General features: G+C 39.6%; 1 protein-coding gene across 5 annotated transcripts in view; it reads right to left on the bottom strand.

Annotated features, from left to right (window-relative positions):
• The window catches only part of diaph2 (diaphanous-related formin 2), a 327,687-nt gene extending 317,748 nt beyond the window's left edge, over positions 1-9,939 (bottom strand). For 3 of the 5 annotated variants that reach the window (XM_028415521.1, XM_028415525.1, XM_028415523.1), the window contains exons 1-3: positions 9,667-9,939; positions 7,642-7,914; positions 6,633-7,013 (exon numbers count right to left, since the gene is read on the bottom strand). In XM_028415521.1, coding sequence (XP_028271322.1) covers positions 6,633-6,716 — 84 coding nt within the window. In that variant the 5' untranslated portion in view covers positions 6,717-7,013; positions 7,642-7,914; positions 9,667-9,939. The remainder of the gene's footprint in view (positions 1-6,632; positions 7,014-7,641; positions 7,915-9,666) is intronic. The other 2 variants (XM_028415524.1, XM_028415522.1) reach the window with 1 other exon arrangement.
• Positions 9,940-12,116: the final 2,177 nt, after the last annotated feature.

Here is a 12,116-nt window from a genome sequence, read left to right as displayed (position 1 = left end):
AGTCATGTATGACATGAAAACAAGAGCAAAGATGAAAACCAAACATTGTGTCAGCTTTTCAAAAATAATGGATTTGCAAAATGGACATGTTTGGACTAATAATACTGTCACTAATGAACTGATTTATTTACGAAGAAAAAGACACCTACAATGAAATCTCTCTTTCTACCAGCAGCAGTAGGATGTGTCAGACTTCTTAACTGTTATAATCACTCTGACACAGCCACATATGCAATGGACTATCTTATAACCACTGTGACAACTGAAAAACTGCAGTGTCTCGAAGCTTATCTGTATGTGAGTTATAGTGGCAGTGATACAGCATGTCCAGCACTAAATGTTACAGTAGACAGTACCACTAGCATATACATGGGGCAACCATCATACACATAAAGGCACACTTGTCATCCCAGCACAGTTGCTCAGCTAAAAAAAAAAAAGAATGCACTAGATTTCTGCAAGAGCCGATATGCCTTTAAAAGGGCATGAATCTGTGGTAGGCTTATTATTTCAGGAAAGTGTTGCTAGTGTTTACAGTTTCCTAAAACAGCAACTGCTGAAAAGGGGAAGTACACAAAAGCCAGTACAGCTAAGACCTGAATGGCTCCACACAGGATGGCCTGACCATGTGACTGCAGACTGGCACAGCAATGCCCTCAGGTTATCTCCGTCCATTGAAAGCAAATTTCTAGTACTGTATCCTTGAGGGTGGATAAAACATGAAGCCATTTCAAAAGCCTAGCTTTGTAAAAAAAAAAAAGGATGGTGATTTGTTCATGGCATCACGTTAAGTGTCATTTGTATTTTAGGACTGAAATCGGTCTGTCCCAGAAAAGACTGTATTGTATGTGCTAGAGGGGATACCATACAGTGTGTCACAATTTTTATGACTTATTGTGGCTAGGGTTTAAAACCCAGCTTAAATAATGCACAGTGTGACCACACATGCTGAATCAGTTGTTCTTTCTAATTGCTGACATGTGCAAAAATGTAGTGAATGCCCTGGTTTTTAACTACGGCCAGTCAGCTTAGTGGTAGTCAAATATAGCCAGGCCTTACCAGAAAAACAACAGTAATGGTTGAATATTTAAGGCTGTGCAATTACCAGTGTTACATAGCTGGTGCCTATCCACAACAGAAAAGCCTGTGTGTGGGTTAATGCCTCCATTTACCTACTCTATGTGTCAGCTTTGTCAGTCATGGTACATGGTATTCAATGCTAGGTCATCAAAATGGTTTAAAAAAATCCCCCAGAACCTGAAAATATTCTGTTACATCTGTCACAGCACCTGTCACATTCCTGTGTGAACTCCACAAAACCACTGCTACATTTTAAAATATGATGACTCATGATATGCTTGTGTCAAGCCTTTTTTTGCTCAACAGTGTGCCAACTCTGTCAGCCAGTCAGTAGCTGTTCTACACTGACCTCTTTTCACAGACAGCCATGGATTACTACATGAAGATGTTTATTAATCTATTAAATGATTGATTCATTTCATTCAAATGCACCATCTGCTGCTTTGTTACCTTCATGTATTGTTAGACATACAATCTATAGATTATATGAAGTAGTTGCACTTCCTTTCACAGACATTGTCAAATTCTGCATTGTATTTATAAAATGATGATGTACTCATTGTATGCATTAAGACTATGACAAACACAAAACCTACAGCAATCATGTCATAAAATAAGTGACATAGCAGGAAAGCCTCTTCTTCAGACTCTGCAGTAGCTCATTCATAACACACCTGCCATGAACCATCAAACCATTGTATGTAACAACAACAAACCTCCAAGCCTGATTCATGTTTATTTACAAGAAAACACATGTATGGACTGATCTGCAGGTTTTGGTCTTAGATTTCCAAACCTCAAGTCTTACTAAGTGACATATGAGCTCCTAAACTGTCAGCTTCTTCCACTGTGTGACTAAAGCATTCTTTCCTGCTTCCTCTCGTCAACTTCCTGAATGCCTTTAAAGCATCCACATGTGGTCTGCTTTCTGCTGTTTCTCACATGTCTCCTTAACACAAACGTAGTACCATTTGTTCAATAAAAAAATACATTAAATGAGGAACAAAATACAAAAAGTAGAAATACACAGAAGGAAAAAAAATAGGAATGACTACATGTCAAAAACTTATCAAGCCTGACCAAACAAAAAACTGGTGATAACAGAACAGTTTCAACACACGGACAACCAACCACGTGTCCTTAAATGATCCTAGAGGCTTCGCTAAAGTTAAGTTACCAAAGCGTCACAGGCTTCAGATACCAAATACATGAAGGTTAAACAGTTAATTCCAACTAAATATTTTTTAAATTTGGGTTGTTGCTTAATATGTAGCATAGCTGACAACAAACAGGACTTTGCAATATGGGATAACCCATGTCCACGGTCCTTCATTCACTACTTAAGTCTGTTCAGTACAGTAACCTTAATTACTGTAATGACTTGATGAGGATGATTACAAGCTACATTTTAATTAATAACAGTTAATTAGATAATTGCAAGCAATGTCAAATAAAACCTGACAGACAATAAGGAGCAATGTTTAGAGAATGCCAACCTTTTGTTCTGTTGAATTTTAAAGCAAATTCTTGTATTGAAGTCAATGTAACCAGGTCAAGCACACTAGATACAGGGAGTAAATAAAACTAGTTTTTAAAAGAATCTTAAGACCAAGTAGTAAGCCTCTTACAGTATTTCCACAGTCTTCTATTATCTTTCATTATCTACAAACACGTAATTACTTGGCACATGCATTTTCTATTATGGTAATATACTATATCCATCTAAGTTTGATCATAACTGCCGTTTCTGTTGTGTGGTGACCTCATAGTTGTGTTTTTTCATCTAAATATGCTCATCACTGCCTGTCCAAGTTTTCCCACTAATATCACTTGAAATTCTACACATGCACAGGAACCCACAAGTGGCCTGTGTGCTGGCGTGACTTCAGATAAGAAAACCCAGTGATGAAGTTATCCACTGAAACAAAGCAGATACTGATCAGATTCATACTCTTTCATTTTTAAAGCCATCACACTGATTTATAGTGCATAATAATTGTAATTATTTTCTCCACTAACACACATATGAAGATTTCTAATTGTAATTACATATATGAGACGTCCTATCAATCCCTCACCAACATGTATCACAATGCTTTTTTCCCCTAAGTCAACTAGTTATTAATATCGAGACCACTAGTACAAGTCAACTATCCCACCTATTCACAATGTTTATGTACAGTGGACACATTTTACAGTTATGCTGTAAGCCAAACAATGACTAGTTTCACTCTACTACACATGTACAAATAAACCTCTGACACACGGATCACCCTGACCCCAAACATCATCAGGGCCTTGACTAAAAAAAAAACACAAAGCCATTCGGCACTCCTGGTTTGTGGTTACAAAGTTTGATAATCTGACACTTGTCCATTGTATATTGTCATTTGTTTTTTTTCCCCAGAGGAAGCATAACCATTGGCTGCCAAGGAATTTAAAAAAAAAGTATCAACTGTAGTGGTCAATGCAGCTAGGCGATAAAAGCAACACTTTGTTGATGATGCAAACAAAAAACAATTCTCCATAGGTCAGGATGTCTCATTTGACAACACTCAGTTCAACATTTGTGGTATATGATGAACCGATTTTAAAGGATGTGGCCCCTCATCTGAGAAACAGCTGCAGTGTACTGCAGAGTGAGATTCTCGTCCAAGGGACATTCACTGTATCGGTGAATCAGTCAACAGTTACCTAACCACAGCAGAGCAGTTTGGCATGTCATGATCAGGGAAGCTATAAGATACTAAATAAATAGCTAAATACTAATGAACCTGTTGACATTAGAGCACACCACAGATATGCTGAACTTATACATTCACAATGCTGTTTTTCATTAAGCAAAATGCCGCATATATAAAAAGCAAGTAATACATGTGTATTTACTGCATTTAGCTTGAAGGCTGCAACTTATGAATGCCCTCTGTTATTGTATGAATGCAGGAGATGATTCTTCTTTTAATGCTGTTCTGTGGGATCATCTTTTACTCTGGTATGCAGAGTTAAACCTGCTCCTCTGAATTCCTTTTAAAGAATGCATTCCATCTGCCTCTTATACCGGATGTCTTTCACAAACCACTGAAAAGTTCTGTTTATCTCACAACACTGCAGTGTTATTCTAACGTCCTTGGCTATGCTGAGAGTATCTACATCCCAGGCCCACAGCCCAAATGGTGTTGGTGTGACGTAATCGTGCCCAGTGACTTGTTAAACAAACAGACCAGTCAGTGTTTCTCCTCTAAAAATTTGCCTTTTGCTTAGGCTAAACTGTGGCAGGGTCTGCTGCTTTTCTTAGCAGTCTTGAACATGTTAATGTGCATTTTAGCTGTTTCTAAAGTGAAAATCTTAACTTGGGTGTTGTTCATGAAAGATATATTACCCCAATCTTTAGTCTGTACCACAACCACACAACCTATACAGCATGTCAAGCAAGTAACTCTACAGCTCCATATATGGTGAAAAGCATGTGCAGGAAAGTGCAATTAAGACAAAGTGTCCTGCTATCAGGCAGAACTAAATTTTGGTCAAGTACAAGATTTTATATCTGATATGCCTTTAGTTTCATTTCAGTTTAGGTTTACTAATGCAAATATGCACATACCTTCATGCTTGTGCACATTAAATTGTTTACAGGTCTACAAACATGACCCTACAGTGTACACTGGGGCTGCTAAAAAGTGGGGATAAACAACAGAGGACAAATCACAGCTCCACCCAGGGATGAATAATCACTTCCTCCTTCAAAGTCAAGAGCTGTGCTGAGATTTTTTTGTTGCCACAGCCACAGTTCATGCTTCCTTTGACTGTTCTGCTTGGAGAATTGAGCAACAGGGAACGTGCCTGGCCATGAGACCACTTTGAGAAACACAAAGCAGTGATCTCACCTCTCACAAGTGATTTGCTGATGTCATCCCAGGCGAGGCACTCTTGCAAACATTTAAACTTGGGAGGCAGGATATTCAAGAGTTGCCGGCTGCTGTCAAGGTTTCTCAAACCAACACCCCTTGGGTAGCTCTGGGGAGTGCATGTCATTTCAGTCTACTCTGGGATTTCCTGTCTGGCAGTTATAGCCAATCGTCTCTTCCTCACCTTAACTTTGCTGCATACACTCAAGTTTAAAGCAACTTGAGTCCCTGTTACGCAACACTGCAGCACAGTTTATCTTTGCTGTGTCACAAAGTAACTACAGTTATTACCTGAGTAAACAACAAAGGTGGTAATATAATCAACCAGTCAGTCATAAGGTTGGCCTTTTGTTTTGCAATCTGTTCAGAACAGTTTCTCAGTTGCTTGTTTAGTCACTGTGGTTGCAACAAAACCAAATCAAACCATCAAGATGAAACATAGAGCTGCAAGGACGTGATTATTGCCGACTGAAAGGCAACATCATCTCGAAGGTTCAACAGCAGCCAGAATTTCCACGCTGAGCAATCATGGAAAAGCAGAGCGAAAATCAACAGCAGCCAAACTTTTTCCTCTCTGGTCATGGAAAATTACTTTCAACCACTGGCTTCCACAGCTGCTGACAGCATGTCCACAGTGACGTGCAGTTACAACACTCTGTAGTAATACAATTAAGATTTACAATTCTACATTCCACTTAAGACACTACATCTGAGACTGTGGCTACACTTTACCAAAATGACTCAATTGTAGGTTTTGGTTGCTCTACATCTGTTTACACAATGCCTGTATAAGTTGTTACGTCTACAACTAGGATAAGTTAAGCTATTAGTGTTTGATCCAGACCTCAAAGAGAATCAAATAACCTCCACCAGAGCCAGAAATCGAATCTCATTTGCATAAAATGAATGGCATGCAGGAAAAGCCTTATGACAAAAGAGCTCCAGTGATGTAGACTCAGGGGTGTCCCCTGTCTCTGTAAGGACTCCCTCTACATACACTACTGAACCAGGCCCAGGCAGTGTGGAGGCTATAAATGGAATAAATGCTGTTTTGTTATCTCAGACACTGCCCCTCAGACTAACAACACATTTATCAGTCACACAGACTGTTAATAAAACCGCCAAAAACACAGTGAGTCATCCACTAACTGCTATTACAACATATATTGAAGTCCAGCTGTCACAACAAGAGTGCTCTTCAAAAAAAAAGAAGTATTGATGGGAATAATCACATGATGGACTGAGTGCTTTCAAACTGAAGCACTCAGCAAAAGCGTATCTGTTTTCCTCAACCATAACTGCTGTTAGACTACATTAAATAGTAAAAACAACACATCAATACCTATCTGTGCCTCACCCTATGGAGTCACGTTTCTAGATTGTTTTGCCTTCACCATCAGGATTATACTACCAAAGTAGCTGTAAAAGTGATAGGACTGCTTCATCTTTAGCACCTTGTGCCTGATTAATAATTGACACAAACGTATGGTGGTGACACTTCATGAAACTGTGAAGCGAGTGAAGTGAGTTTCTCTTCTTCTTTACTAAAGTTAAGTGTGAGAGTAAACCCAATTTATGGGATTGTGATTACAGGATGTGACAGTTCATTTACACGTGCAACATCAGTGAGCTGCTTTGAATACATACCAGCTTTTTGTTTTTACCCTCATCCTCGTTGGCTTTCTTTTTAGAGGGTTTGTTCGGATCCTCCCCACCGCTGGCTTGATCCATTTCAGCTTTATAAGTTAGTTCCCCTCCAGAGAGACTTCGTGCGACCTCCTCAAAAGTTGGCAAACTCCACCAGCAGACTTTTCACTATACTTTTACAGCAAAGCATCCAGTTTAGGTGTTCTCAAAATCCATTCCGTTTAACAGATGAGGTGTAAATTTAAGCTGGCCGCTTCCAAATAGTAACCGGACAGCATCGAGGGGGCTGCTTGAAGAAGAGGTGTGGTAGGATATACGTCCTGATATCTCCTCAGCTCCGCAGTAAGTCTGTCAGATCACACCGCGGGTGCAAAATGCTTTCTATAAAAGCACAAAAAACACATTGTACAAACAGCAATTAATCAGTCTAACACAATGTCCTGGCCGTTAAGAGGCACAAGTGTTTGTCTTTACACGTGTTTCTATGTGCAGCAGCAGACCTATTAGAAGGTGGCCACATTCGGGGAAGACAGTTAAACAAATGTGTCGGATGTAGCAAGATAAGAAAAAAAAACAGCAGACAGTGTGATTTTACACTTAACAGGCAGACAAAAAGAGAGCTGGGTTTGCAAAGAAGCTAAAGTGTGACAGAAAGGCAAACTTACAGCCGTTCAAGTTAGCAATAACAAAGAAGTAACCGCTCGAAGCGCTTTCATGATGCTCTGACAGGTTTTAAGGTGCACCGTTATTTCACTGACAGTACAGTCCTTAATTCACAGTTGTTGTATTATTGGGAAATCACCGTTGTTCTCTTTGCTTGGAATACTTTGCAGTGCTGTACACTTAGCCAAGCTAGCAAAGGGGCGACTCTTAGCAGGCGAACATTGTTTATTTGAGCGGACACAGTTGCAAACCAGCATCTACCATACTACTCCTTAAAATACAATGTGAACAATAAATATAATGTGAAAGAAAACTAAAAAAAAAAACACACACATCCAGAGCTTACCTTTGAAACCAAACATGAACACCAGGCCCACGGCGGATTCCGCCCACCCACGTTCTGATTGGCGTCAGAGACACGTAGGGTGTGGGGATCCCGCCTGCTATTGGTCAGTTTGATTGTCAATCAGAGAGTCGGCGTGGCAACGTATGGGAGGAGACTGTTGTGACGGAGAGGTCAGGCTGATCTCACAGCAGGCGGATGGGACTCAGTCCGTTGTAGTAATAATAGATCTGTGAGTGAGGCAGGCTGACCGCGGATAGGAAGCAAAGCGGGAATCTGCTGGAACAAAGCGCACCCAGTGTGTGTGTGTGTGTTTATCACGCAGACACACAAATTCAGTGTCTCTGTGTGATGATGCCAGGTGGTGTCATTGTTACCCGCTTGAATACTAGAGTGCATCTGCCCTGCCTTGTAACATATGGGTGTGTTTCTATAAGGGACAGATGTAGGCCCAATAATATAAATGCAATATCTAATATTCTGCCCAAAACTATATTTATCAATAGACTGAGTGTGTTCGTTTACAATAGCTTTATTGGTTGGATGGGACATTAATCAATTATATAAAAAATATGGCCACATCGGCGTCATAATAATGTGTTTATCAGTATGTATCAGATATGTTTTACATCTAATACAAAAAATACAAGTAGTACATCATGGTATAAAATATAAAATAATATTGGTAAGTACAGTATATTATTTTATAGGTAGTCTTCATCAGGCAGCTGTAAACCTCAGCAGTACAAGTACAGGACATTGTTTGGGCTCCAGGATACCATGGCAGAACAATGATGAACAGTTCCACTAACATTTCACAGGGGCTGAAGGCCTGTGCCCTTTGACAGCCAGCTGTAACAATCAAAAAAAATTACGAATTTGCCCTTTTGTTGGGAAGACAGTAACAGAGTGATTTGTCACTGTGTATAGAATATGTGTCTAGTTGTCCGATTACACTGCAGTCACGCGGAAAGCTATGTTTGTGTTTAGATCAATACTGAGCAGTTTTATGCGTGATTGCAGAGGTATCTCATGATATTCCTCCCTGTTAATAGTAGAGCAGGTAATGGAGATCCATGTAAACAAACACTAGATAATGTCTCCACTTTAAAAAAAAATAGTGTTTCTTTATCTTCTCTTTCCCTGCTTGAATCTAGAATTCGATTCCAACTACTGAAACCATACTGAAAGCTGACAGCCATCACACTTGCAACATTTCCTTCTGTCTCACAAATCTCACTTCTCCAATAAACAAACTCACATTAACAAACAAGTTTACCAGCCAAGCAGTCATCAGTGCTGCGAATGTTGGTCTATAAATAAAGCTTCTCTCTCTCTCATGTCATTCTGTGGCATATGACCACCATGTGAAAGCAGCAAACTGTAAATAAGACACTTTGTATTTTTTTGGCCTGTTGCCCTGAGGAAGTGGAAAATGTGGAACCTGAAGTTGTGGTGTAAGAGGAGGGCCTTTAATACAGAGGAAACACTGATAATATCTGGAATAAGGAGCCAGCCACTTTTAACACAACCTCGTTTAAAGGAAAACAAACTACTCAGACAAACCATCAGCACAATCAAATCACCATGTGTCTTTCTGTGGGTGGAATTCATTGCTATGGAAGCCAAGAAAATAATCACATTGTTTTGATGACTATTCTTAACAATGGTGATTGATAATGGATGTACCACATATGACATTTTGGCATTCATGACAATGGACTTATTGTCATCCATCTATTCATTTTCACTGCTTATTCAGCATAAGCAAGGAAACCCAGACCACCCCCTGTCCATCCACCATGCCAGCAGAGAGACATAATCCTTCCACGTCATCCTGGCTCTGCACAGTTAACTCCCCCAAAGTTGGACAACACCACAACTTACAGAGGCACCCAAAGGAACCACGTCACATCACGTTGTTCTCAACACGGAAGAGCAGCGACTTCTTCTTTCAGTCACTACCCACAGCTCATGGCCACAGACAAGGATAGGAATGTGGATCGATAGGTAAACTGAGAGCCTCACCTTTTGGCTCAGCTCTTTCTTCACCACAACAGCCCTTGCCAGAGCCCAGATTTCTACAGATGCCACCCATTGGCCTATTGATCTCCTGCTTCTGTTCCTAATTCAGGAACAAGACCTCAAGACTTGAACTCCTCCACTCAAGGCACTAACTTGTCTCCAATCCTGAGAGGGCATTCCACTCTTCTCTGGCGTAAGAACATGGCCTCCGATTCAGAGTTGACGTGTCTCATCCACACCGCCTCACACTCCGCTGTAAACCACTCTGGTGGCAACTGGAGACCTTAGTGCTATTTGGCCAGTAGGACCACATCATCAGCAAAAACCAGGGATGTGATCCTGTGGCCTCCAAGACCCCTTCTACCCCTTGGCTGCATAACAAATAGAATCAGTGACAAATGGCAGACCTGAAGGAATCCAACCTCTACCGCAAGCAAGTCCAACCTATGCTCCGTCTGTAGATTGACTGCAAAGTTCAAAGTACCCCATACTCCTGAAACACCCCCACCACAGGATACCCCAAGGGACACAAACACATGCCATCACAAAATCCTGACAACACATGTTCTGCTATATATTTATATGTGAAACTAATCAGTATGATTTTTTTGGTCTGGTCTTTATTTTGTGTGTCAAACTGCATTTCTGTCATTTGGCAAGTTCTATTATGTTATATAAAAAAACACAAATAATTGTCAACATCAACTGTATCAACTGGAGGAGCCGGTCATAGTGGTGTCGCCTCATCACAACAAAGCATGTAAAAGTAGCCACTCTTAGTAAATAGTGAAGTCATTTGCAGAAGCATGTTAACTACTTCAGTGTATTCTAGTTTAATGTGTATGATATTAGGTGTGAGTGCAGCTAACTGAAAGCAGCTCCAAACATTTAATTAGGTCATTGAGTTTTCCATCTGTCCATGTTGAATGAATGTCACAGTCCTGCTGAGAATTTACCAAGGAACTGCAGAAAAGCGATGGTGCTAGTGTGTAACAACAACACATGGACACATTTCAAAATTCAAAATAGACAAACAACGGCCTGGTGATTCAACTGCAATCCTACAATATTAGAGTATAACTCTGGTAAATGTGTCTCTTTTTTGGGAGAGTCAATATCCCCTCTCCAGCTCTATAATTAAATACATGCAGCTGCTCTGGATATGGGACATTATTTTCCCAAGAGTCGTTTGGCCATTCTGAGATGACTGGCCATGGCCCCTAAAAAAGCACATATTCCCCGATCAAAATAAAAACAAGGTCAGAATACTGATTCCTCTCCAGAGTAGGCTATGCTGTTTTTGCTGTTGGTTTAACTGCTCTCATTCCTGAACTACTGAGACATCATATCATTTTTAGAAGTTGTCACTTGTAGATGAGTGAATTCGGATGAGATACAACAGAGTGTGTTCCATTTATGCTCAGTCTAACAGGAAGGTTTGAGTCCTGAAGTTGTTCAGGTTTTCCATCATTTATTTTTTTACATTTACTATTCATAGCCTACAGTAAGATTTAAGATTCAAAGACTTTTTATTGTAAATTTCAACAGGAATCAAAATACTGTTTCTAGTGTTAGAGCATGCAATTAATAAAAAAATAAAAGAGAATAAAGTAGTATCAAATAAAATAGATAATGTAAAAATGAGATCTACACACAGTAAAAATATAAGTCAAATACATTGTTACTGATACTTGAACAAATGACTTCTTTTTCTTATGACAGCAGATATTTGAGGCAGGAGGAAGATACAAACTGTTTTATTCTTCAAAAACATTTGAAACACTGCAAATAAAAAAAAAAATCACTGAGTCTCCAATAACTGCACGATTTTCCCTGAAAACAGCTTGGAGATATTTGTTTTCAATATTTTCTCCTGAAGGTTAGTTTACCTTGTTTCCATGGGAGACAAGTACTGCTGTTTAGAGGGCACTTGAAAACACTGTTCATGTGACAAAACACACAAAGATGGTCCTGAGAGAAGTGTGTCACCACTCAGTGTTATGCAAATACAATAGAAACTCCGAGCGTGCTTCCACATCATTTATATGGTTCGAGGCACATCAGATGAAGTGGTGGCAGAGTCTCTAAGCAATATCCTGTTCACATAAGCATCACAAAGACCTTTCCTTGGCCTCTCTTGCATTTTGATAATACATCAGGAAAATGTGCTGCAGAGTTCTAAAGCTATGGAAAAGATTACTAAAATAACATGAAAAAACTGTGACTGTTAGTCAAAATGTAAATTATGAAATTACATTTTAAACTTTAAATCAGCGTGTCCACAATTTTAAGGTATGATAAAAGTGCTTGACCTAAGCTATGAGGATTTTAGAAAACCAAACACAGGTATTTTCAACATAGTCTTCCACATTTCTATAATTAGTCCAGCATCCATGGAAAATCATCTGGATCCCTTCTTTATTGAAGTCACCATCCTGGACCTGAATTGATGT

This window comes from Parambassis ranga, chromosome 10 (assembly GCF_900634625.1).
Source record: "Parambassis ranga chromosome 10, fParRan2.1, whole genome shotgun sequence".
NCBI classification, from domain to species: domain Eukaryota; kingdom Metazoa; phylum Chordata; class Actinopteri; family Ambassidae; genus Parambassis; species Parambassis ranga.
Note: the sequence above shows the minus strand (reverse complement) of the source record. Positions and strands in the feature narration are given on the sequence as shown.